At 45.7% G+C, this 26,981-nt stretch overlaps 2 protein-coding genes across 5 annotated transcripts in view; both read left to right on the forward strand.

The window, feature by feature from the left end:
• Nucleotides 1-10,725: 10,725 nt before the first annotated feature.
• Nucleotides 10,726-15,899, forward strand: RPS7 (ribosomal protein S7). The gene is made up of 7 exons (XM_045548977.1): nt 10,726-10,807; nt 10,997-11,080; nt 11,255-11,326; nt 11,592-11,735; nt 12,564-12,628; nt 14,982-15,132; nt 15,789-15,899. Exons 2-7 carry the CDS (start codon nt 11,006-11,008, stop codon nt 15,864-15,866), a joined length of 585 nt encoding a protein of 194 aa, XP_045404933.1. The 5' UTR covers nt 10,726-10,807; nt 10,997-11,005; the 3' UTR covers nt 15,867-15,899.
• A 10,666-nt stretch (nt 15,900-26,565) lies between these two features.
• The window catches only part of COLEC11 (collectin subfamily member 11), a 30,908-nt gene continuing 30,492 nt past the window's right edge, over nt 26,566-26,981 (forward strand). For 2 of the 4 annotated variants that reach the window (XM_045548978.1, XM_045548981.1), the window contains exon 1: nt 26,566-26,775. The gene's annotated coding sequence lies outside the window, so the exon portion shown is untranslated. The remainder of the gene's footprint in view (nt 26,776-26,981) is intronic. The other 2 variants (XM_045548982.1, XM_045548980.1) reach the window with 2 other exon arrangements.

Below are 26,981 nucleotides of genomic sequence, written 5' to 3' on the forward strand. Positions count from 1 at the left end.
CCCGTGCCCATGCAGAGGGGGCGGGGCCTAGGGAAGGGCGGAGTCTAGGGGAGGCGGAAGCGGGGCGGGGCCTGGAGCCTGTGCATTTTGAGCGCGTCGGTTTCTGGGATGCCAATTAGAAAGTGATGGCAGCTAATCCCAGCGCTCTGGGAGGCCGAGGCGGGAGGATCGTTTGAGCTCAGGAGTTTGAGACCAGCCTGAGCAAGAGCGAGACCCTGGCTCTACTAAAAAAATAGAAAGAAATGATCTGGACAGCTAAAAATATATATGGAAAAATTAGCCGGGCATGGTGGCGCATGCCTGTAGTCCCAGCTACCTGGGAGGCTGAGGCAGGAGGATCGCTTAAACCGAGGAGTTTGAGGTTGCTGTGAGCTAGGCTGACGCCACGGCACTCACTCTAGTCCGGGCAACAGAGCGAGACTCTGTCTCAAAAAAAAACAAAAAAGAAAGAAAGTGAGACCCGGGGGAGGTCCGGGGTGGGGTCTCGTCTGGCGTGGGGCGGAGCCTAGAGAGGCTTGGGGGCTGTGGGCGGGGCCTGCGGGCCGGGCCGGGGCGCACCTGCCCACGGAGGCCCCGCCCCCAGGGAGGCCGCCGCTCGCGTCCGCCGGGCGGCAGTTCGGGGGTCGCGGGCGCTCTGGGCCTGGTTCCCCACCTCGGCCGCGGGGCCAGCGCGGGGAGCTCGTCCACGCTGGGGCCCGGCACCCCCGGCGTCACGCTGGTCCCCCAACGGCTCCCCCAGGCCACCAAGAGAAAGGCTGCTCGCTTGCCTATTTTTAGTGGGCACAAAGACAAAGAGTGAATAAGTACAAACGGCGGGAGAAGAGGGTGCCATTTTTGGCTCACACCTCTGGAGGGTGCGGTCCCCTTCTGCACCCCTGCAAGTGGGCGTTTAACCAGGGGGTGTCGGCGCTGAAAGCACTGGGAGCCGAGGGGGCGGGGGGTGTAGTTGCGAAGGCGACGTCTCGGAGTTCTGCTCAGTATGTGACCTTTTGCTCTGTAAGCAAATCAGATCCTTTTAAAAGTCTCCATTGGCAAGCTTTGTTTTCCACATTAATTTTACACTACTTTAATTTTCTTTAAATCTCAACAAACCCTTTTGAGCACCTTGTGTGCTGGTCAGGCTCTGGGGACACAAGGTCCAAGCGCCAAGGAATCCCCAGAGAAGAACCTGTCAGCAAATAGACTACAAGGTGGAACACGCTGCTTGAGAAATGCGTGCCAGACAGAGCAGACAGTGTGTAACTGTGCCTGGAAGGTCAGGTGAGACATAACGTCATGACTCGGTGAGGTTTTGAAGGCTAATAAAAAAAAAAAAGTTCATTTCCCATGAATTTCACTGAAAGGAGGAGGAACCATATTCCCGGGAGAAGGGATGCCCGGGCAAAGGTGAGATGTATTAGTGTGGTCAGATGAGTTCTTGTGTGAACTCAAGGAACATAAATTTTAAACATTTCAACTTTTCTAATTTGACTTAAAATTGGCTATGGATTTTATTCCTCATTTCTTTTTATCTATTTATTTATTTATTTGTTTATATTTATTTATTTATTGTCCGGGCTAGAGTGCTGTGGCATCAGCCTAGCTCACAGCAACCTTCAATTCCTGGGCACAAGCGATCCTCCTGCCTCAGCCTCCGGAGGAGTTGGGACCACAGGCGCAAAAACCACCCCCATCTAATTTTGTTTCCTAATTTTTGTAGAGATGGGGTCTGGGTCTTGCTCAGGCTGGTCTTGAACTCCTGAGCTCAAGCCATCCTCCCACCTCGGCCTCCCAGAGTGCTAGGATTACAGGCGTGAGCCACCGAGCCTGGCCTCTTTGGTTTTAAAATCAACAATTACATTTAAAAAAAAATACATTTTGGCCGGGCGTGGTGGCTCACGCTTGTAATCCTAGCACTCTGAGAGGCCGAGGCAGGAGGATCACTCGAGGTCAGGAGTTCGAAACCAGCCTGAGCAAGAACGAGACCCCGTTTCTACTAAAATATAGAAAGAAATTATTTGGACAGCTAAAAACATATATAGAAAAAAATTAGCCGAGCATGGTGGCATATGCCTATAGTCCTAGCTACTCGGGAGGCTGAGGCAGAAGGATTGCTTGAGCCCAGGAGTTTGAGGTTGCTGTGAGCTGGGCTGATGCCACGACACTCTAGCCTGGGCAACAGAGCTAGACTGTATCTCAAAAAGATAAAAATAAAAATAAAACCAAAGAAGCATTGAGAAAATAATGATTACTACTGACTATTACATGATTGTAATTGAAAATACTTCTGTTGAACAGAGAAGGATGTTAAAATAATCCACTGTGGGTGTCAAATAAGCTTGGAATGTTACTTCCCCCCATCATTCCTTTTGCTCACTCCCCAGGATCTGCTCCTTGCAGAGATCCTTCTGGCTTCCCCACTCAGACCCAATAGCAGCAGAAACCCCCCGGGCAGCCCTGGACCCATGGATGCACCACTGTGCTAATGGCACTGTAATTGCAATCTTGGGGGTGAGGGAGGACAAAGTGCTTTTGTTACTTAGCCCTTTTAGATGATGGGCCCTAAAGGTAAGCTGTGAACAGGGGCCAAGCTAGTGCAAGTTTGATGCCTGGTGCTCTTTTCTGTAAGGCTTGGTCAGGTGACATACCCTGTCCAGACCTCAGCTTCTTTGCTGGCAAAACGGGGTTGAAGTTCCAGGTGCACTGATGCTGCAGGACTGTTGTGAGGTCCAGTAGTCGGTATCGATACTCTGGAGAACTGAATGAGGAAAACGAACCATTCTGCACCCAATCCCCTCCTGCCCTAGCTGTGAAGTTCACATACATGCTTCAAATTCCAGCTCGACAATTTACACGTTGTTCAAATCTGGTGAGTTGCTCGAAGTCTCTGTTCTGTCCTATGGAAAGTGGACATAATGTCACCGTGCATGGTGGCCGTGATAGTGACCACAGCAGTGTGTGCGATGCCTCTGACACAGCCTGACCTACGGGCATTTTCAGCGTCACACGCATTCTTTCCATCCTGTGCATAGCTCATGAACATTGATGGTAAGACTGGTGTTGCTTTTGATGAAATATATTGACAATGAGAAAATTATCAGTTTATGATAAAAATTAAATGTGTAAGTATTACTATATCTTAAATATTAATGCATGAGTGGTTTCCTTCCGTCCACCTGACGGGTCACCTGTGTCCAATGCTCATGGCCGTGGAGCTCTGCAGGACAAGCCAGCGACCTTGCTTCAACGTAGCACAAGCTGGCTCAGGAGTCTCACCTCGGCTACAGGACCGTATATTCATGTCACTTATGCTGGCGGTAGATGACAATAACAATAGCAGCCCCGGCAGCTATGAGTGGAGGTGAGAGAAAGGACCTTCTGCTAAATTCAATCCATTAACTCTTGGTCGCACAGACAGGTGCATAAATTCTTCTTACACACAAGGACTCGCCAGTAACTCTCGTCTGTCACTTATTGTTAACATTAGGATGTGGAGGGGAAGAATGACTTTGGAGCCTGTGGGCTCTGTCACCCTTGTGACCTCTAGGCTTAGATGCTGAGATGATACAAGCCCAGCACAGGGTCCTTTTTAATGAGTACATTTACATAATAGGGAAGTAATTTATTTTAAACAGGTGAGCACGTCTTGGCTTTTTAACTGCCCTCCCCCCAGTGTCACTTAGTCCCTCCGGGGTGAAACTGTAGGTGCTCTAATTGGTGTCTTCACAGTGAAAGCAAGCTTTGTGCCTTGCTGCGGCTTGTCTCGTAATCCCTGGCTGAGTCCCTCTCGTCCCTTGCTATTCGCGGTGTGGCCCCTGGGCCAGCCGTCAGCATCACGTGGAGTTGGTTAGAAATGTGAATGTTTGCGTCCCACAGGGCGTATGTGAAATCCTAACCCCACAGTGATGGTGTTTGCAGTTGGCGCCTTTGGGAGGGGAAGAGGCCATGAGGGCGGAGCCCCCAAGGTGGGATGAGAGCCCCATGAGACGGACCCCAGAGGGCTCCCTCCCCCTTCTGCCAAGGCCGTGTGAGAACGCTGTGGAAAGACGCTGCGAACCAGGAAGAGGCCCTCGCGAGACACCGAATCCGCGCCACCTGCATCCTGGACTTGGGAAGTCTGGGGCGTCAATGTCTGCGGCTGATAAGCCATGTGGTCTACGGTATGTGGTTGCAGCAGCTAAAACAGACTGAGACCTGCATTTCACCACAATCTCCAGGTGGCTTGTTGTTTGCACATTGAAGTCGGTGAAACACTGATTCTTAAACTCAGAGATCATTTAACTGATGGGTTTAATCCCTTCATTAACAGAAGATTATCTTGAAGATCTGAAAGGTTAGGTGACTTGACCCAGTAATATTAATAGTTATGTTTGTTCTATAAACATAATGCTAAAGGATATTTGGACCTTAAGAATAATTTGTTTGGAAAAATACACTTTAAGCAGACATTTAAAAGAATCTGTGGTGGGGGAAAAAACCAAAACTTGATAGTTAAATGGTTCACAAGAAGATTTAAAAAGTTATAAAATAGCCCTTAAACATATGAAACACACGAAAAGATGTGTTTTCTCTCAAAATTAGAGAATGAAAATTAAACTACACCGAAATCTCATTTTTCACCTGTTGGATTGACAAAAATTTTAAAAGTATGACAACACATGCGGCTGGTGATGCTGTGGAAACAAGGATCCCCACATAACGCACACCCTTTTCCAGGGAATGGGGCCACATGTAACGACATTACTTGTGTCCTGCCTTTTGATGCCGAAATCCCACTTCTAGGAATTTACCCTGAAGTGCTCCTCCAAAAGTGTGAAAATACATCTGCACAAGTTGATTGGTTGAAGCCCTGTTTGTAATTACAGAACACTGGATATGACCCGGACACAGTCTAAATGTTTCCACACAGGACAGAGGTTGGATAAAGTCTGGTCTGACCATCCCGTGGAGTACTGCTCAGTGTATTTTAGAAAAGAATGAGGGAGATCTCCCAAACTGACAAGGAGTGATTTCTAGGAAATATAGTTAGGTGAAGAACAAAATGCAAAAAAGAAAGAAAGAAAGAAAAAATACTACCTGTGTGTAAGAATGAAGGGGATATAAGAAAATACACATTTGAGTAAAAAGAAACACAGGAAAGATGAAGCAGAAAGCAAGGTGGGTGCGTTAGTCTGTTTTGTGCAGCTATAAAGGAATAGCTGAGGCCAGGTGATTCATAAAGAAAAGAAGTTTGCTTGCTCGCGGCTCTGCAGGCTGTAGGAGAAGCATGGCGCCAGCACCTGCTTCTGGTGAGGGCTTCGGGGAGCTTCCAGTCTAGGCGGAAGGGGAAGGGGAGCAGGTGTGTCACCTGGCAGGAGAGGGAGCAAGGGAGGGAGCAGGAGAGGCCAGGCTTCTTTAAACAACCAGCTCCTGTGTGAACCAGTAAAGCCGGAATTCAATCTTTATGGCGGGGAGGGAATGGGAGGGGTAGCAGGGGTGAGGGAGTGGCCTCTCAGAACACACCTTCTCAGAGAGATTTGACTTTCAGAAATGCAATGTTTCACATGTGCAAAAATCAACAAGGCTGGAGAAAAACTAATATCAAATGACAACTTAATTCAGTGACCGTATCTGGACGTCAGATGAATAACATGACTAAATGGGGATGGACGGGGGTGCCTTAAAGTAAATCCTAGTAAGTCAAGTGGCCCTGGAACATGTCACTGTGACTGTATCAGGCTAAAGACACAGAGAATCCCAAATGTTGTAACTTACATTAATAGCTTGCTCTATTAACTTACTGGACAGTATCCCATTGTATGGCTATACTGTGTTCATTCATCAGTTGATGAGCATTTGGGTCCTTCCCTGGTTTTGACTATTATGAATAATGATGCTATAAACATTCACATACAAATTTTTGTGTGAACATACGTTTTAATTTCTCTTAGCTAGATATGCAGGACTGGGTTATATTGTATAACATTCCTAATTGGCTTTGGAAGTTTGAATTTAATTAGCATTAAGGTAAAGACTCTTATATTTATCCAAAATCTTCTGAAAATTTGAGTTCTACATTTAGGTTTTCTGTAACAAGTATATTAGTGAGGTGTGTGTGTGTATGTGTGTGTATAAATTCTGGGTTTTTTTTTTTTTTTTTTTTTTGAGACAGTCTCACTCTGTTGCCCAGGCTAGAGTGCTACGGCATCAGCCTAGATCACAGCAACCTCAAATTCCTGGGCTCAAGCGATCCTCCTGCCTCAGCCTCCCGAGTAGCTGGGACAACAGACACTCACCACCATGTCTGGCTAATTTTTTTCTATATATTTTTAGTTGTCCAGCTAGCTAATTTCTTTCTATTTTTTTTTAGTGGAGACGGGGTCTCGCTCTTGCTCAGGCTAGTCTCGAACTCTTGATCCCAAACGATCCACTCGTCTTGGCCTCCCAGAGTGCTAGGATTAAATTCTGGGGTTTGACCCATAAATCAGAAGAAGATTTTAGGTGAAATTCAAGAATCTGTATTCACAATTAACAGAGGCTACTCATGTAAATTTCTAATCTACTTGATCACTCCCTGACACCTCTGCAGGAAAATGAAAAATTTTGGCTGGTCCTGGGTGAGGAAGAGAAAAACAGCCTCTGACATGTAGGAGCTGTCCGGGAACCACCAGCTGGCCTTGGTGTTGTGACCACTGGCCTGGCGCCCACAGCAAGGTCTTGGTGCTTTCCTTTTGAACATAAATGATTTCAGAGAATATCAGAATCTTCATGATTGCTGAAGACAAAAACAAAACCACTCCAAAAATCACATCTGAATACAAGCAAAACAGAAAAATTGTTGAAGCCACAAAATACCAAACATCCCACTCTCCTGGCTAACAGGAGTGATGGCTGCTTCTTACAAATTAGAGCTGCAGCCCTGCTCTAGTCTGTTCTCACTATGTGTGAAATTTATTAAGACACCCAACTAAAGAATTATTCCCATTTCCTGACAGCACCCATCCAGAGCAAAGTCCCCCTTCTTTAAGCCCCTCCCCAAACTACCTAACACAAACCCAAACCCTGGTAGTCTTTTCTAACACCTCCTTATGAGATGCCCCACGGTTGTTTAGGGTGTTGTGTTTTCTTCCCTGCAATGAGTAATAAGCCAACTTGTTCAGGTGTATTCATGGTGGCATTTGGAATTATCAAAATGTTACTATTAGGTGAATCATTTGGATCATGTACTGCAAACCTTCATATAACAATATATGTTACACTGGTAGGGAATATTGTATATCATGAAATGAAAAAGAACTTGTAGCTTAAACAAAGATTGGTAACGTTATAAAGCTTGAAAGATCAAAACAGGAATTAGGATACTTAGAAATTTTTATGAAGATGTGAAGTACTTGAGTTCTGATGTTACTAGAAATGTAAAAATAGGAGGCAGTTAACTGAGCTAGCAGTTATTTCCATGAATCATGTGCTGCTATACATTAGTTATTGTAGATGGATAACTCAGAATGTAGCTAAATGAATCCATTTAAAGAATTTTGGAGACTGAGCTGTTGAAGTTCTTTCCATCATCTCAAGATAGTGCAGACCCTCCATCTTCTAGTAGCGGAAAGCCACCCCCTTCTATGACCTTAAAACCAATGGCTGTTAGGATGCCGAAGTCCCCAAACTGAAAACAAGCTGAAACAATTGATGCAAATTGTCTATCAGAGAAGAACCAATAGATACCAGCATGAGAGATGATGATTAAACTGTGGAACAGAGCAAACAGACTGCAGATCCCACTAGAATTTTTTGAATTTTTTAGGTAATAGTATGGTTTACAGTAATACTGAATTTTATTTTGAATTTATTCTCTCATATTGTCAGATAAAACAAGTAATTGTATGTATTTATGTATTTAGGAATCAAGGTTTTCATTATAAGAGAAAAGGAGGTGCAATCATAGAATCAAGGATTTCAGAAGGAACACTGTCCTATTAGTAACAGATTGGTAATATCAATATGAACGTGTATCTTTGTATGAAAATATTGTTTTAAAAATGCATCTCTATTAGCCCTGCCCACTTAAATGGCTTAAGAGGACCTCCATCATGCATCCTAGGTGCCAAGATTCTGGTTTCCAATATTATTTTTCCCCAAAAATAAAAAGAATCAGGCCTTTTTGGAGAAAAGGCTCATTCCATGTCAGGGGCAGAAAAGTACAAAAAGAACCTGGAACATCTTGCAGCAGAAAGCAAGATGTGCAGACATTAATGGAGATGACAGGACATGGGCGCTAATCTAAAAGGGGGTCCTACTGGCCACACATAAGTGAGACCATTTAAACATCAGGGAGAATGTTACCTGAGGTTGACTGATGTACAGTAAATCTGAAAGTTGTTCATCCATAATGATACACAAAAGAGTTAACAAAGTTTCTAAAAGTAAGTGAATTGGATAGATTATATTTCCGAGTTGTCAATCATTTTGGTATCATTGACTTCTTGTACATTTAAAGAATAAAAAACTAGTAAATATATAAAGAAACTAATAAAACTAATATTAAAAATTAAATGTTACAGTTAGTAGGCATTTCCTAGCAAATATTAGTAGAATGATCACGTAAGTTGTGGCTATGATCCTAAAAACACCTATTTAATATACACTGCAACATTCTATCAGGTTCTAAGTTTTTAAAGTTACATTTCTTAGAATCCCATGAGGTTCAAATTCTTAGAAAAGGATTTATGTATTTTAATGGCTTGATGCTTTGGTGGGAGCTACAGAATTTCTAATAGTAGACATAAAAATTAGGTAATGTCTGTAACTTGAAACAAGAGAAGTGGGCTAAGTGATCACTCCTCTCTTGAAATTACAAGATCATTAGCAAAACCACCACCAGTGCCTTAGCACATTCGATTAGCGTTATGAACAAGAATCCAGGCACCTGTCTCCTAAGTCTGTAGTAGATAATATCAATTAGCTGCTATGCTAACTATCTTCCTCAGGTTGGTAAGCAGTTTTTAATCTGGAAAGATTCAGAATTAAGATACAAATGTTTATGAGAATTAGACCTATTGTACAAACATTTATTTTTGTTAAGAGAGAAACAGTGCATATTTGGTCTTTTGTATAACCATAATTCGAGGGAGAATTTGGCTTGTTTAGAGTGACAGCCCAGTAGCAGTTATTTGAAATGTGTATTTGAGTAAAAGATTTAGACCAATGATTTTTAGGTGAAGCCTAGTTATTTCAGTATTGAAATGCCTAAAGAAAGCTTGAGATTCCTTAATATATAAGTCTAACTAACTGAATTTATAAGTTGTTAGTTTGTTCATTATATCATTGTTTCTTGAAATTCTAAAAAAAAATGCTTGAGGTGATTGCAGCTGGTGAATCTGTTTCTCTCATAAAAAAGAAGAAACCCCACAAAGCAGGCACCTTCTCTGTGCCACTCCTCAGCTGTGTCCTTCATCTGCTGTGAACGGCCACCTGAATGACAGTAGGCTGCTTCTGCCACTCTGATCCCAGCCTCTAGGTCTACTCAGAGGGGTCCCGGGGCCCCTTAATTTTTCCGCTAATCCAGATGCCCTACCAGTAGCACTCTTGGGGATGGGGAGAGATGACAAAATACACTTTAATCATTTTTGTTTGCAGCTGGATTTCCTAACAGCCATTTTCCATTGTGCGCACCACCTACCCATATCACTTCTAGAGCAAGGGAGCCCCTTTAAGGCTCTCCTGGCCTTCCCCAAGCAATAGGCATGTTCAGTGGTATGTCGCCTATTCTCTCTGTAGCCAAGGCTTCCCCCAGCAAGAAAGCGAACACAGCCTTAGGCTGGTAGGAAGAAAGATGATGATGATTAGAGATGGCGTATTGCTCTGTCACCCAGGCTGTAGTGCAGTGGTGTCATAATAGCTCACTGCTACCTCCAAGTCTTGTACTGAATCGATCCTTCTTGTCTCATCCTCCCAAGTAGCTGGGACTACAGGTGCACACCTCCATGCCTGGCTAATTTTTAAAAAAAATTTTGTAGAGATGAGGTCTTGCTTTGTTGCTTAGGCTGGTCTCGAACTCCTGGGCTCAAATGATCCTCCAGTTGCAGCCTCCCAAAGTGCTGGGGTTACAGGTGTGAGCTACTGTACCTAGCAGAAAGAGCATTATGTTGCACGGATGACTGATCCTAGAAGTAAAATGGGGTCCTGAGTCAGAAGAAAAACAGTTCTTATTAGGTTTGCATATACTACTCTGAAGACTAGGCATGGAGTTCTTTTAGGCCTTTAGCTCTGAATTAAGAATGCAGTACAATTACCTTTAATATTGATATAACAAGCATGGATCACCTGCTCTCCCTTGGGTACGCTTTGTCTATTTCCATTTACAAAGGGTTTACAGGACAATGGGTTGATGTTAGACATCGATATACTGACAGTAATGCCAATTTAATAACCATTGTAAGGCAGATGAGGGTTATTTACACTAAATTAGCTTATAAACGCATCGCTGTAATACAACACAGCAAGGACTCTCTGGTCATAATAACTCTCAGTCCTCCTGAATAAACAAGTCGGGACTGTATCCCAGGCAGAGTCCTGAGCAAAACTGGACTCCAGTGTCTCCAATCTTCCCCAGCTGGCGCCAGACTCTCGTGAACGGAACCAAAATGCGACTCCTACGGAGGAAAAGCGTTACGAACACACTCCTCCCCCGATCCATTTCCTGAGACTCTCTAGACTACCTACCGCTTCTCAGTGGCTTTTCCGGTTTCTGCCCCTCTACTCGCGCTGTTTCCGCCCCTTGCTTTCCGGGGCCGGAACTTGACGAGCTCTCGCGAGACTTGGGCCTCTTCCTAAGCCGGCGCTCTGCAAGGTAGGTGTGCGGCCTTCGCTCGGGATGGAGGTTTTTGCCGGCATGGAGGAAAACGGCTTTCGGAGTCAACCCTGGAGCAGCGGGTGCTGCTCACCGGGTGGGGATGCAGCCGATTGCCCGGCCTGTGCCCTCCGATGGCTTCTGCGGGGCGGGCGGGGCCGCTGACGGCGGCGCGTTCTGTGCTCGCAGGGCAAGGCCATGTTCAGTTCCAGCGCCAAGATCGTGAAGCCCAATGGCGAGAAGCCGGACGAGTTCGAGTCTGGCATTTCCCAGGTGAGTGGGGTTCGCGGGCCGCGGGGCGGGCAGAGGCCCCTGGGGTGCCGGGGGGAGGCGGCCACGTGTGTCCGCGGGCGGGTCCCGCGGTGGCGACCTCGGCGGGCCGCGTCCGGGCCCGGGGGGCGCGCGGGCGGGCGCTGAGGGTCGTCCCCGCCGTTCTCTGCTTTTCAGGCCCTCCTGGAGCTGGAGATGAACTCGGACCTCAAGGCTCAGCTCCGGGAGCTGAACATCACGGCGGCCAAGGTAAACCCGGCGTTCCGGTCGCGCGGGCAGGCGGTGGCGCGTCCTCGCCGCGCGGGGCTTGCGGGGGGCGTGTTGCGTTGTGAGGCGACCCTCGTTCCGTGGTTGGTGGTCGCAGCCGGCTTCCTCATCCGAGTCGCCGGGGAGCCGATACCTGCCCGGGAGCGCTGCGACTTGGCAGACCCCTCGCGTGGGGTGGAGCAACGTGCAGGAGGGCTGGGTCCGTTTGGGTCCGCGTTTAGCTCTAGTGCGTTTTTTTTTCCTTTAGGAAATTGAAGTTGGTGGTGGTCGGAAAGCTATCATAATCTTTGTTCCTGTTCCTCAACTGAAGTCTTTCCAGAAAATTCAAGTCCGGCTAGTTCGTGAATTGGAGAAGAAGTTCAGTGGGAAGCATGTTGTCTTTATCGCTCAGGTATCCCTTCCGTTAAATGTTTTATGAGTTTTGCTAAAATTATGTGTTTAGACTGCATTGGTAGTCAGTGAAAGCTATTCTTGTGTGAGTACAGAGAACCTGTTCCAGGTGGTAGGGTGCTGGGAAAGTTGTTCGTGTTGAGTAGGAAAAAGACACGATTAGGAGTGGAAACAGTTTAAGGAGTTTGTTAAGTGAGAGCTGTGTCTTTTAGCTGTTAAAATGGCTTTATGTGTATACAATTCCATAAATGCAGTGGGTTGCTTACAGAGGTGATTGGTACCGAGCAGTGGTTTTTCTGCGTGGTAGAACTAGTGGTCCTGTGGTCATGCTGCTCAGGTGAGTCGGATGCAGACTTCGGGAGGGAAAAGAGATGCTGAGGGGTAGTTAACGGGAAAAAAGGCAAATAGTCAAGAAAGGTTTTTTTGAAGTTCAGGTCTGGCTTTGGTGTAAACTGAAGTGTATGGGGAGTTAAGTGCCGGGATTGACCAGGAATAAAAGAAGTAGTATTCTGGGTCAGTAGACGTTTTAGTGCCTGTATTGGGTACAGGCCTGTATTGGGCCTTGTTGAAGGGGGAATGATGTATTTGAGGATTTTGTTTTCAGTAGCATTTTACTATAAACTGTGGATTCTGAATGAGTAGCTGAAAATCAGAAGTGACTTCATGGGAGGGTTTCTGAGTAAATTGGTCTAAGTTGTTTTGCTTTCTTAAATTTCGACCTTGTTCTGTTACTCATTTAGCTTTTAGAGCAATTTGACAGTTCTTAGCTTTGTGTCAACTTAATGTCCTTTTTTTGGCATTTTGTTGCATGATAATTTTTACCTTGCAGAGGAGAATTCTGCCTAAACCAACTCGAAAAAGCCGCACAAAAAATAAGCAAAAGCGTCCCAGGAGGTGAGTATTAGTAGCATCAAAATTTGTGTACTGTGCTTAGTTTGTACAGGTTGTAATTTATAACACAAGCCGTTCACACGGGAATCCTTATTGAGTAACATTTGGTTTCCTCTATCCGTGGTGTGTTTAGAATTCATTCTAGAAGTGAAGTGTAGGTGTGTCCACATAGGCACCATAGATATGGGTCTGTGCTGTCACAAAAGCTGAGACTTTGCTCTGGGTCTTGGACAAAGGATAGGAATGACGAGAAGGAAATCAGTAGTTCAGTGCTGGGGTAAAGCCTGCTAGACATAGTTGAGGTGGGCTTGGATGTGTCTTTGCTTTTAATTTTTGAGGTGGATTAGAGGTAAAATAAAACTGGGTGGATTTTTCTGGTGCTAACACCACTGGTTAAAGTATTGTTGCAGTTGAAGATGCTGATGGGAAATTATTTATGAACTTGATTGACTTACTCTGGCATAAACTCAAATGTTGACAGTTGGCTTCTTGACAGGTAGGCCTTTTGGTATTTCGTGAATGTCCCTGGTGAGTACATTGTTTCAGACTTAGATTGTTGGATCCCTCCAGACTCTTCCCTAGGGACCAGTTTGGGGGAAAAATGTAGTTGTCTCTCTACCAGATGGGCAAGAATCCTATGAAATGTGTGATTTGTGGTGTTACCCTAGTTAATGGATGAGGAAACTGACCCAGGGCTTGGAGAGTTTGCTTATTACTGCTAATAATGATACCCAAGAAATTTTCTTAATAACTCAGTCTTGTTCTGAAAGACCAAAGGAAGTGAGTTTTAGGAATCTAGAACAGTGGGTAGGTGTCACTGTGTGGTACCATGTTGTGGGAAGGAAGGTAAGCACAGAAAGGTAGGTGCAGCGTTTTTAGAGTTTGCCTTCGCACTTGGGACTTGTTTTACGGGTAGTTGGAGTAGCATAAGAATTGAGGATTTTTTTGTTTATCATGGTATGTAAAGGGGATTTTGTAATCTCAATTCTGAGAGCCTGCGTTAGGAATTGAGTATAAAACCAGTCCCTTTGCTTTCTGCCCAGCTCAAGGACTGCCTCCCAGATCTGCAGCTTGAATTGTCCCTCGTCCCAAACCTGTGTGAAATACATATATATTTTTGGCTATAGCAGAATTCAGTGTTTTGTCCTCTGAAGCACTTTAAGTCCGTGTGGTTTGTGATTATTAAAGTTGTAGTGCTGTTCCCCCATTTAAAAGTTTAGATAACATTGAAATCTGACAGATGATGCCAAGAATGGCTTTGAGTCTATTGTAATTTATATTTTAAAGAAAGGAATACATTTCCGTGTTTACTGCCTGCCTAGTATTGTAAGAATGTGCTTCATGAGCAGCAGTGAGTAATGCAGCCGTCTGAGCACTTTCTGGAAGGTGATGGGAGGCTGTGGGAAGCGGCTTTTCTTCCAGCGTTGCTGTCTGTGGCTGTGGAACAGTAAGACCTTGGCAGTCAAATCCAGAGCCACCAGAAAACGCTAAGTGTATATGGGGACTGCCAAGTGGGAAATAGAAACGGGAGGAGTATGTACTGTGGCGTGAACAAGACCTGTACAAATAACCGTAATAGAAGGCAGCTCTGTACCTCGTCACACATAGTGGGCGCCCCAAAAGCCCGGAATTAACCTCATTTGTCAGGCAGCAGCCAGGTCGGATTTGACCTTCATAGTGACACTCAGATGAGCATATTCCACTGGCAGCGCAGTGAGGATGGGTTGGAAGTCAGTGACCCGCATTGGGGGGCAGCTATCCTAGAGCTGGTGATGGGACAGTATCGTTTGGGGTGGCATATTGTAGCCCTCATTTGATCATAGACAGTAGGAAGCTTGGTGGTATCTTGGAGGATGGGGAGAGCTCTTGAAGGATCTTTAGTGGGTAAATCATGTGATCACTTTGGTATTTTAGAAAGATTACTTGGACAGCATCATGGGGAGGGTGGTCTTGGAGGTGAGCAAGACTGGTGAAGTGGTTACTACAGTGATTTAGTTGAGAAATAATACAAGTGAAAATAAAGATGTTAAAAAGTCCTTGCCAGTCTCCCATTCCCTAGAGATAATCACTCAATACCTTGGTGAATATGGATTGTATTGAATATGCAGTGACTTATATCACATTTGAAATAGACCAAGTTTTTTTAAAAAAATAAGCTGGTTCTTACCATATTCTAGTTAGACAAAGAGTTCGGTGTGAAATGTGAAATATAATTAGCCTATTTGACAGCGAGTATGAATTTAGATTTTAGGAACCTAGAATTGACCATTTCATTTTGACTGTACGCGGTGCCCTCTGGGGTTCACTGGTGGGCAGGCGCTGCCGGATTGCTGACTTTCTGTCCCCATTCTTCAAGCCGCACTCTGACAGCCGTGCACGACGCCATCCTTGAGGACTTGGTCTTCCCGAGTGAAATTGTGGGCAAGAGAATCCGCGTGAAACTGGATGGCAGCCGGCTCATAAAGGTTCACCTGGACAAAGCACAGCAGAACAATGTGGAACACAAGGTAATGGTTTAACATCATCTCATGGAAAAGCTTGAACCACAGAAGAGGGTAGATTGCAGTGTACTGTGTCTCCGTGCACCACCAGAAGTGAGAACTGGGAACTGCGGCCAGCTTGTCTCGTCTGTACCTCAGCTGCTCCCCTTTGGACTGTGCGTGCCGCCACAGTTTTAAATCGGGAGATGTCTTAAAAATTGTACACTTGACACTCTTTGTACCTTTGAAGTTAGTAGGAAAAACGGAAGTGAAATAATTCCATGGTCTGACTTAGAGTAAGGCTGTGTGTTTCTGATGAGTCGGGGATGGGGTGGTGATGGGGTTAGAATTTTGAGAGAACTGTCAGTTTCCTTCAGACTTGAGAGAACATAACGAACATGGAGAACCGCTGGGGCGCCCTGGTGGCTTTGTCCGCATGGCACCCGCAGAGGAGTCCAGCACGCAGGTGTGGTGGTGAAGAGTCCTGTCCCAGGACACTGGGGAGGACCTTGTCCCCAGCCTCAGGACTGTTGCGGGCGTGTCCTGTATGTTTCTCACCTTCTCAGTACCTGGTTACTGAGGAGAAAAACCCTGTTTACAGGGTACAATTTCACAGAATTAGTAGGTTTTAAGATGAATGTGTGTATTTAAAGTTTTGTGATGAATTATTCCTTCTCTTGTAGGTTGAAACTTTTTCTGGTGTCTATAAGAAGCTCACGGGCAAGGATGTTAATTTTGAATTCCCAGAGTTTCAGTTGTAAACAAAAATGACTAAATAAAGTATATTCACAGTATTCTGTTTGAAGCATGTTTGTCAAAACTCCAGAGACACTGGTGCACAGCTACTTGCATCATCAGTAGTTTTTTACATAGGCTGGAGGATTTTGAGCAGAGGTGTATGTTTGTGCCAGGATGTTTGCTGGGAAGGGTACACTTGTATCCAGTGATGTTGCAATAGGTGTAATCCCATGATAATGCCGAAAATGGGTGAATATTACTATCTTAACCTGTTTTTAAGTGTGCAGTTCGGTAGCCTTAAGTATATCTGCATTGTTCCAAGACATCTCCAGAACTTTTTCATTCATCCTGTAGAACTGAAACTGCCCATTAAACCAACAACTTCACTTCTCCCTTGTTCCCTCAGAATCATTGAATTTTTATACATAAATCCATGTTAGGTTTTCAAAAGACTGAATAGTCAAGTGTAAGAGTGTAGTTAATAGATGGTGTGTAGACTTGGGTGTTCTAGTTCATAAATGAAGGCATTGGGTGAAGCGAAGCTCTTGAGGTTATGACCCTGGAGCAGCGTGAGGGGACCATAGTTCTTCCAGGTCTTTCTCTAGGTAGTAGGAGATGTCTTAAAAGAAAATTGATTCTTCAGTTTGCTTTGTTGCCAAGCGGCTTTCAAGAATTGCTAACCCTAGACTTACTGTGCTAAGTCTGCCTTCCTGTTTATTATATAAGGAGAAGAACATGACGCAAAACAATAGTATTGTCTCATTTCACAAATAAGGCCTGGTAAGAGCTGGACTGCTGGACCCCTGAGCAGCTCAGGCTGAGTCGGTGGTGTGGGTCTGCCGGGTGCTTTAAACCCCCACGTGCTCTTGAGCTGCCTGTACTTGGGTGAGGCCTGGGTAGTGGGTGGGTGAGGAAGACCCCCTCTCCCCTCTGCTGTCTATACCCCATCAGTCCCCATCACAGTCTCCACAGTCCTGACCCTTCCTGGTTCTCTGGAGTGAAGCCCTTGCTCAGGCCCAGGTTGAGGTGCTGCAAACCTGTCTCACCCTCCCCAGCATGAAGCCCTTTGTTTCCTGATGATGTGTTTTCTGGCATTGTAGTGGGTTCATCTTTGTCCTGCTTACTGTTGCCTCATGTTTAGCACACACTGGTCCTCAAAAAGTAAGGATGAAGGTCACAGGGACATAAACCTGGAAACTGGACGTGCTGTAGGTGGACGTACATTTCAGTTGAGCACATTCCTGATGTCATAATATGCTTTGTATGTCACCACTTTGAGCCCCAGTTTTCTGGTCTGTAAGATGAGAATTTATTACCTGCTTCATTATATTAAATTTATATGTACAGATACCAAGATCATTTTCAAAGTAGTAGCTAATTGGTGCAAGGGATTTAAAGTGTGTGCTTCACTAAACACTGACCAGGGCTCCATCACCTGGGAGTCCTCGGGGTCTGCAGAGGTGGCACATGGGATGAGCCCTTCAACTGTAAACTGCAGAAGGGGACAGGAATTGCACAGCCTGGAGGAGCTGACTGAAGCAAATTCAGTCTTGCTTGTTTCAGCTTGTGCAATGCTCCAGTTACAAGCGGTGATGGGAATTTGGGTTAAGTGGTTGGATCTGACTTAGGTGGAGCGTGATTATGACACTTGCTGGTGTCACGCACAGGTTCACTTCTCAGGCTGGGGAAGGAGGATTTACAAGCTGCCCTAGAGTGTTGTTTTTCTTTTAAAAAACACTTTGTTGATTTTTTTTTATGATGTTAGTTGCTATCAGTATGCCTAGTAAGTGTTAAAAAAATCCATCTCCAGGAAAACAAATTTTACCATTACGGGAGAAATAATTGTTTTTTAAACTACCGTAAGGAGCGAGCATATTTTAGGATGGCCATTGGGAAATGCTTCCATTTTAGGTGAAAGTTATATGTCACCTGCAAGGTACCTGCATGCTATGAAAACTTGGAAACAGAATATTCTCACCTATTTTAAGAAGAGTTTCCGTTGGTTCAATCTCGTCTAATTCCTTTGCAAGAACAAAGATTACCAGGACACCAAAAAAGGTGGAAAATTTTGATTTATTTTCAATAAAAACTTGCGCATTTGCTGCGCAGGAAGCATAGCCGAAGATATCCATTTGCATCTATCTTTGTAAGGGATCTTTCTTTAAAAAAAAAAAAAAAAAACCTCCGTAGCAGCTTTCTCTCACACACACAGGTCTAGCAGATGTCCTAATGGGCTTCTGGTGCACCTGTCGCCTGGCTTCGGCTTTACCGACAATTCGCTTGATCTTGTTGGAGCTGTTCCCGCCTCTTTTTGCTGGAGAGTTTTGAAGAGAATTCTAAACATCATATTAGGAATGTTTTAGCTGTGATGATTACTATTTTTTTTGAGGCAGGGTTTCACTCTCGCTCTGGCTGGAGTGCAGTGGCATCATCATAGCTCACTGCAACCTCGAACTCGCAGCGATCCTCCTGACTCAGCCTCCTGAGTAGCGGGGACTGCAGGCGCCACCACACTGCACTGATTTTTCTGTTTTTAGTAGAGATGGAGTCTTGGTCTTGCTCTTGCTCAGGCTGGTGAACTCAGCAGTCCTCTACCTCGGCCCCCCAGAGTGCTGAGATTACAGGTGTGAGCCACCACCCCGGCCTAAGCTGTGATAATTATTAAAATCAAGTACCAAAATAAACTCAACTAGATTTTAAATTGTTATATTACAAAGTGTTAAACAAAGGTTTTCTAAATCTAGTCAATCACATTGCTTTTACTAAATACCTTGGTGAACAAAAAGTTTCAGGTGCTATTTTTATTCATATAAAATTTCTTTGTGTTTTTGTAATGTGTATACTATGGTACGTTCTATATTAACTACACATTGGAGTTACTCAAAAGTTTTCCTTGAGATACACAAAAGTTTGATGACCAAATTGTCTTCACAATTTTCATCAGTAAATTCGGTGTCAAGAAAGCTTAAATATATTGAATATTTTGGAAAGGTAAACGATTTAAGATCCTATTGAACAAAGATCAGATATTAAACCTGCAAGAATGAGACTAAACCTTGCTAGTTGTATTAGTCTAGTGTTTTCTTCCTGGTTTGTACAATGTAAAAGAACTGATAAGGGTACACAAGGGTATGCAAAGTTCATAAGTAGTTCATCATTTTAATTTTTTTGAGGCATTGAGATGCATAATGTATCTTTAAAATAGGCATTAGACTTTATGTAAATGCATCACAGTACAATACAACCACGATCTAATAAAGTGGAGACATTTCAACTACCAGAGATAGGCCTGGTTGCTCACGTTCCGATTACTGCGGGATAAAATAAAATAAAATAAAATAAAATAAAATAAAATAAAATAAATAAAAATGCTCGTAACTCCACTGCGTTTCCTCACATAGTAGCCGCAGCACCTGTGGGTGAGTGACTAAAATGAAGTTTGGTCTGAATGCCTCTGGCTATTACATTTTTATTCAAAATTCCTTTGTGGAGAAAATCAAGTTCGTGCCCCGTAATAGCATTTAAGTGAGGCTGTTATTTCACTTAGTGTGTTATTGTCTACACCTAAAATGGCGTAACCATTGTTCTGAAAGTAGAACAAATCACTACTCAGTTTTTAAGTCATCATTTGCATCATGTGACAGAACTCGGCATGGTCCTTAAACAGAGCTGTCATTCTGCTACTTTTGTTCATAACTGTTCCTTGGCATCTCGCAAGCCCGTCATGGTGACCAGGGACCAGATGAGAAGCGGCCGAGCAGTAGTTGCTGAATGGAACAAAGGGGATTCTAAACTTTATTCGTATCTTTGAGTCCTTTTTCCATTTCATGCTGTGCTGCTTTCTTGAAGTCTCTTGACTTCTCTGGGTCTCAGTGTCCTCTTAATAACTTGAGGGACTGAATGAGATAAACTCGTCCCTGCTCCTAAGTCGGGTGGCTCTGTGAGGTGGCCAGGAGGGCCCCTGGCTGCCCTTAGGAGCAGCAGAGAGGTTAGATTTCTGTGTGTCTGCGACGGGTGTATGTCAGAAAAGGTATTGCTCGATAGGCTTTTAGCTGAGGGTCTCTTCCTGAGGTTCAGATCCGTCCTGGTATGTCTTGGAGGTCCTGTAGATGGGTGACTAGTGCAGTCAGGGTCACCGAGTCCAGCCACGGGACGGGCCTGCTCAGACTCCAGCTACAGCCGTCGCTGGGAGACCCAGCCCTGGCTGGCTGCAGGGACAGTGCCTGCACTGGACCGTGTTCCCTGGGTCCAGGTCCTGTGTCGGACCCTGGACAGAAAGACGAAATAAGTCACAGTCCTCACTGCCCAGCGGGTAAGACAGACACAAAAACATTTATGCAACAATGTGGCATTTGCTTCAAATTACCTGCCTCAGGAAGGCTCCGCTCTTTGCCTTGTGTCTGTTGACCTGGGGCACAGGTGCGCAGGCGTGCCCTGGGCGATGGCCCAGGAGGGGCGGGGGGAGACAGGCCCCCCATACACAAAGGAGTCTCGTGTGACGTCAGCTTTCCATGCCCGCGACACTGGTTCAGTCTGATGCCCCCCTGCGTGGGGAAGGCCACTGTGACCCCTGTGCCTTTCCGTCGCTGGGCTGCTCACATGGCGCGTTCCTGCGATTGCCCTTGACTGTTCCTGAGTGGCCACTGGCGATGACTGAACCGTGTCCCCTGGAGAGGTTGCTGCGCCCAACAGGTCTTTTCTTTCAGTCGGGTTAATCCGTCAGTTCCCAGGTCTGCTGGAGCGGAGCGGCCAGTTGAGTGTGGACGAGGGCACGGGAGACGCAGGGCAAGTGGGACGGGCGTCCCTGATGCCTGGCACAGCCACCCCGTGTCGAGAGAGCGTCCACACGTGTCTGGCACTGGGTGGACCGTTTCCTGTATATACTCCCCGGTAGGTGGTGATTCTCCAAGTGTGGTCTCCCGACCAGCAGCCTCAGCGAAAGGCCCGATCCGCCGCCTGTCGCGTCAGCAACCCCGGGGGTGGGGCTGGCAGTCTGTCTGAAGACGCCCTCGGGGGGGGGGGGTTCTGATGCGGCTCAAGTGTGAGACCAGCTGGTATCAGGCCCCCTCATCTGGTGGCGGCTGTCTCGTGGAACCTCGTGGTAGGCGGTGCAGTCCGGATTTCAGGTGCGTGGGCAGCCACAATGGCTGTCCCTGCCTGGGCCATCAGTGCTCTGTGTCCGGGAGGGGCCGGGGGAGGGGGAGGGCGGTGAGCCGCTCTGCACTTGCAGGGACCTGGGAGACGAGCCTCGGGGACGAGGCGGGGAGGCTGGCCAGGGTCAGTGTCCTCACGGACGGAGAGTCCTGGAGATACGGCAACACGTACCGAGTGACCTCAGTGAAATTCCCATCCGGGGACAAACGGTTTTCATCCGGCTCTTGCCGTGCAGATTTCGCAGTTATCTCTGAGGAATGTAAATACCAGCTGGGCTTCGAGCCAGAGTCTCGTCCTGGCGCGGAGTGACCCGCTTAGTGGGCGGGTCGGAGTTCACGAGGCTAAAGGCTGTCCCCGAGGGCCACGGCTTGGGTGCTGTCGAGAAGCTGAGGGGAAGAGAGGGACAGGGACGGCCCAAAAGGAGCGGTAGCTGGTGCTTCCCGATGACTTCCTGCCACGTATTTGCAATTTGTAACCTAAAACTGGTTCTCATTACAGTCTACCTGGAATAGGCATCTAGCTAGAAAAAGTTAATGATGACTTTTATTTTTGTAACTGAGTCATTTTCAGGTTATTAACTCTTAAAAAAGCCCTTGACCTTTGAGGAGCACAGACACACACAGAACACAGTCATGTCAGCTGGTCTGGGGACTGCCGTGGCGGGGTGTGCCTGCCTGCTCCGTGTGGCCTGCCAGGCACAGCTTGGGGCACGATGTGGAGCCCCACCTGGCACAGTCCCTGTTACATAACTGTGACCTTGGGCAGGGTCTCTAATTCTTGACCTCTAAAACGGAGGCGATGATGCCGAGCCCTGAGGAGTCGTGAGGCCTGAGTGAGAGCTTGTGGGTGAGCCTCGCCCACACCTGGCATCGTCCTCACTCCGTCCCGTTCCCTCCACCCAGTTTGCATGGCCTGGGCAGAGGGGTGGCCTCCGGGGCTGTGATGTGTCCCGTGCACACTGCTCCCCGCCCCCCACCAGGCACCAGGGGCAGGTTCCCCATGAGACCAATAGAGATTCAGCTGGAGGGGCCCTAGCACTGTTCCCGTGGGCGTGTTTTTATAAAATTAGCGAAAATGAGCTATTTACTACAATCAGTGAGGACGGCAGCCTCGCTCCCCAACCCAGGGCTGCTGAGTGGCGCTGGGCACCGTTGGCGCTGGGCTGGGTCGCTGTGTGGGGGGCCTTTGGGCATGGTAGGATGTTTAGCAGCATCTGTGAAGAAGCCAGTGCCATCCCCCAGTTGTGACAGGTACAAATGTCCCCTGAGCCTGGGCTGGGGAGAGCAAGCTGAAGTGAGTTGGGATCGTATATTTGGGATTTCAGTAGGGTGTTAAGTGGTTCCCAGGGACCTCCCTGTTCGATGGGGCCGTCAGTCACAAACCCGCCAGTGGTGTGGTCACGTCGAAGACCAAGGTCACTCTGCATAAAACAAACCAAAACTCGAAATGCCTGAAACCGTATACCCTCATATATGAAAGAAAACGGATAGAGGTTTCTCCAAATTTGACAACTATCCAAAAATGTACAAGGCTTGTGGAGTTGAAATAAACTTTTTTGAAGCTAACAATAATAAAAAACGTAAATAACCGTGTAAGATAGAGAAAATACTGCGTTACACTCTTTTCTCTCTATAGAAACTTGTTTAGATGGGAGGAGGCAATAGAAGGATATGCAGCCAAATGCTACAGTAAAAAAGAAATGTAAGGGCTATCAAGCAGCTTTTTACAAATTAAACCTTTTATTTTGAGATAATTATAGATTCACATGCAGTTGTAAGAAGTAATACAGAGAGATCCCAGTTTCCCCGAGGGGAACATCTCGCGGACCCACGGGACGGTCTCACAACCGATACTTATGTGGATGTCCCACGTGACAGCACACAGTCACCGGAAACAGCCCCCAGCTGCTCCTCTTAATCCCCGGCAACCACCGCTCTGTTCTCCGAGTGCTGTGTGAGTGGAATCACACAGTAGGAACGTTTTGGGATTGGCTTTTTTCACTGAGCAGAATCCCTGCTTCCTCCGAGCTGTTTTGTGTATCAACAGTGTGTTCCTTGTCACTGCCGAGTGGCGTCCGGAGCACGTGTGTGTCACAGCTTGTTTAACCGTCCACGTGGTGGAGGACATCAGGCTGACCTGTTTTGGGAGACACAAACAAAGCTCCTGTGAACGTTCGCGCACAGGTTTGTGTGTTAATGCAAATTTTCATTTCTCTGCAGTAAACAGGCTGACCTGTTTTGGGAGACACAAACAAAGCTCCTGTGAACGTTCGCGCACAGGTTTGTGTGTTAATGCAAATTTTCATTTCTCTGCAGTAAATGCCCAGGAGTGCAATCGCTAGGTCTAAGTTGCACCTAAACATGGTAATTGCCTGTTTAGGTTTTTAGGAAACTCCCAAACTGTCCTCCAGTGCAGCGGCGGCGCCATTTACATTCTGTCCAGCAGTGCCGTAGTTTCTCCCCTCGCTGGCCGACGTTTGGTGCCGTCGCAGCCCTGCTTAGCCTTCCTGCTGGCTGTGCAGCGATGTCTCACTGAGGATTAGTGAATCTGCAGTTCTCTGGTGATAACAACGTGAAGCATCTTTTCATATCTTATTTGCCATCTGTGTATCTTTTTTGGTGAAAGGCATATTCATGTTTTTGCCCATTTTCTAACTGGACTCTGTTATCTTACTATTAAGTTTTGAGAGTTCTTTGTATGTTCCAGATACTAGTCCTTTGCCAGTTGTGTGGTTTGCAAATACTTTCTCCCATCCTGGGACTTGTCTTTGCATCTTCTTAATAGGGTCTTTTTTTTTTTTTTTTGCAGAGACAAGATCTTGCTATGTTGCCCAGGCTGGTCTTGAACTCCTAGCCTCAAGTAATCCTCCTGCCTTGGCCTCCCAAAGTGCTAAGATTACAGGTGTGAGCCACCATGCCAGCCTCTTAACAGAGTCTTTTGCAGAGCAAAATTTTAAAATTTTAATGAAGTTCAATGTATCAGTTATTGCTTTTATGGATTATACTTTTGATGTTTTATTTAAGAACTATTAATATTTGCCTAGCTTTAGATCCTGAAGCTTTTTCTTCTATATTTTTTTCTAAAAGTTTTATAATTTTACATTTTCCATTTAAGTCTGTGATCTACTTTGAGTTAATTTTTGTATAAGATGTGAGGTCTAGAGGTTCATCTTTTTGCCTATGAATGTCCAGTTGCTCCATCACCATTTATTGAAAAGGCTATCTTCCTTCCATTGAATTGCTTTTGTTCCTTTGTCAAAAATCAGTCAGTTATTTTTGTGTAGGTGTGTTTCTGGGCCTTCTGTTTTGTTTCATTGTATAAGTCTTGGAATTGGGCAGATTGATTGCCCAGGCTGGAATGCAGTGGTGCCATCATAGCTCACTGCAACCTGACACTCCTGGGCTCAAGTGATCCTCCTGCCTCACCCTCCTGAGTTGCTGGGACCACAGACATGCGTCATTATATCTGGCTAATTTTTAGTTTATTTTTTGTAGAGATGGGGTCTTGCTATATTGCCCAGGCTGGTCTCAAATTCCCGGCCTCAAGTGATCCTCCTTGCCTTGGCCTCCCAAAGTGCTGGGATTGCAGATGTGAGCCACTGTTCCTGGTCCTTGCTGGGATTTTGATGGGAATCATGTTAAGCTTGTTCTATATATCAGTTCAGGAGAGATGGACATCTTTACTCTGTTGAGTCTCTCAATCTATAAAGGTGATGTCTTTGTTTATTTAGATCTTCTCTGATGTTTTCATTAGTATTTTTGTAGTTTTCAGCATATAAGTCCTGTATGTGATTTGTTAGTGTAATGGCGCTTGGCCATTTATACCTAAGTATTTTTTGAGTAATTATCAATTGCATTGTTTTTAATTTTAGTGTGTACAAATTCATTGCTATTTTATAGAAATACAATTGATTTTTTTAATGTTTATCTTGTGTCCCATGACCTTGCTGAACTCATTTAATTGTTGTAGGCGTGTTTTGTAGGCTCTTTGGGATTTTCCCAGCAGACAACCCTGTCATCTGCAGCAAGGAACAGTTTGACTTCTTTCTTTTCTAACCTCTATGCCTTTGTTTCCTTTTCGTGCCCACTGTCACGCCTACAACTCCCAGCTCTGTGTTGAAGAAGAACAGTGAGGGTAGACCTCCTTGCCGTGTCTCGACTGGGAAGAAAACCTTCAGTCTTTCACTGTGAAGTGTGGTGTTGGCTGTAGACGTTTTCAGAGACGCTCTTCATCAGATTGAGGAAGTTCTTCGTCTACCTCTGTTTTCTGAGAGTTCCAGGGTTGTTGGATTATGCCAGTTGCTTTTTCTGCCTCAGCTGATGTGATCATGTGATTTTTCTGGGCGCTGATGTGGTGGATTGTGTTGACTGGTTTCTGAATGTTGACCCAGCCTCACGTCTCTGGGTGAAACCCCATTTGGTTGCAGTTTATAAATCTGTGTATATATTGCTGAATTCTGTTTGGTAATATTTTGTTAAAGGTTTTTGCACCCACTAATATATTCGTGAGGGCTGTTGGCCTGTGGTTCTTTTGTACTGTCTTTGGTTTTGGTCTCAGGGTAATAGCAAATTCACAAAATGAATTGGTAAATATTCCATCCTGTTCTGTTTTCTGGAAGGGGATGTGTAGAATTGGTGTTAATTTTTCTGTAAACATTTGGTGGATTCTCCCGTGAAACCATCTGGCCTAGAGATTTCTTTCTGGGGAGTTTTTAAATTGCAAATTTAATTTCCTTAATTGTTACAGGGCTATTAAATTATCTATTTCATGTTGCGGGCATTGTGGTAGGAAGTTGTCCGTTTTGTCTAAGTTGTCAAATTTATGTACGACTTTAATATGTTTTAAATAAATCCATTCTTTTTCACAGATTTTGTGATTTGTATGTAATTTGTCTGTGTTTACATTTTAAATTTGTTATGATTTTCCACTCTAAATAAATATTCACCTTTGAACCTAGCTTTTTACGATCATAATTTTATGTTTATCTTTTTCTTAGAGGGCCCCCCCCCCCAAACATGCAGGGTTCGGGCTGCACAGAAACTGGATCCATCCAGCCCTCCACAGAGACTCATTTCTGATGTGTTTTTCCTTTAAATGAAACTTAAATGAGTGAGTGCAGTGGGTTTTGGGCCTCACTGTGGGCCAGGTCTCCACAAACACTGGTCAAGTACTTACTGCCTTGAGAAGCAAAATCCCGTATGGAACAAAAGGAATGGAAATACATCAGCTGTGTTTTTCTGTCTGACATGATGCCAGGTGAGTGTTACCCCCTTCTTTATACATTTCTCAATTTCCACAATACTCACGCTTATTAAGGAAAAAAAAAAAAACAATAGAAAAGAAAGGCTTTTCGAGACAGGTTTGGGGTGTTTGGGTTGGGGAATTAGCAGGAGCCTCTCCAGGAGGGTCCTGCCCTGCCCCCAAACCTGGCATCACGGATGTTCCCACACTCTGTCCACCCCCCCTGCGGGACAGCTGATGGATTTCAAACAGGAAGCGGCCTGCAGATAACACTGCAGCCGCCCAGCCTGATTCGCTGGGCTGCCCGACAGCCCAGGCCACGGCTCCCCTCTGCGCTTGGACCGCGGCCGCGTCTGTAAATAGCAGGCATGAGGCTCCCGGGTGCAGTGTCCTCGCGGGCCAGTGGCAGTCAGGACGCGCCCCTCGCCTAGCGTGGGCTCAGGTAGGAGACGCTGCCCGGACGGCCGCCCCAGGGCACAGAACCCAGGTTTGGTGCTCAGACGCTGGACAGAAGGCAGGATTCCTCACGGGATCAAGGTAGGGATTGGGCTGAGGCGGGAGATGGGAATTTGTTCTCAGTCCAGGCAAACGATCGAGTCTTAACACCCCAGGCACCAGAATTCCAAAGTTTGGTTAGTTCAGTAGTTCATGGGGACAACTCCGCGGAGGCTGTGGGGACAGATTCGATGGCTCGGAGTTACCAGGTGATCGGGTCACGCCCACCTGGGTTACGCAGAATTCAA

The sequence above is a fragment of the Lemur catta genome, chromosome 4 (genome assembly GCF_020740605.2).
Source record: "Lemur catta isolate mLemCat1 chromosome 4, mLemCat1.pri, whole genome shotgun sequence".
In the NCBI taxonomy this organism is placed as follows: Eukaryota; Metazoa; Chordata; class Mammalia; order Primates; family Lemuridae; genus Lemur; species Lemur catta.

Excerpts from the sequence above, each read along its gene's own strand:
- RPS7 (XM_045548977.1), top strand. The coding sequence starts at position 11,006 with ATGTTCAGTTCCAGCGCCAAGATCGTGAAGCCCAATGGCGAGAAGCCG. Across the intron at positions 12,629-14,981 it reads AAGCAAAAGCGTCCCAGGAG|CCGCACTCTGACAGCCGTGC; the intron begins GTGAGTATTAGT and ends CCATTCTTCAAG. Across the intron at positions 15,133-15,788 it reads AGAACAATGTGGAACACAAG|GTTGAAACTTTTTCTGGTGT; the intron begins GTAATGGTTTAA and ends CTTCTCTTGTAG.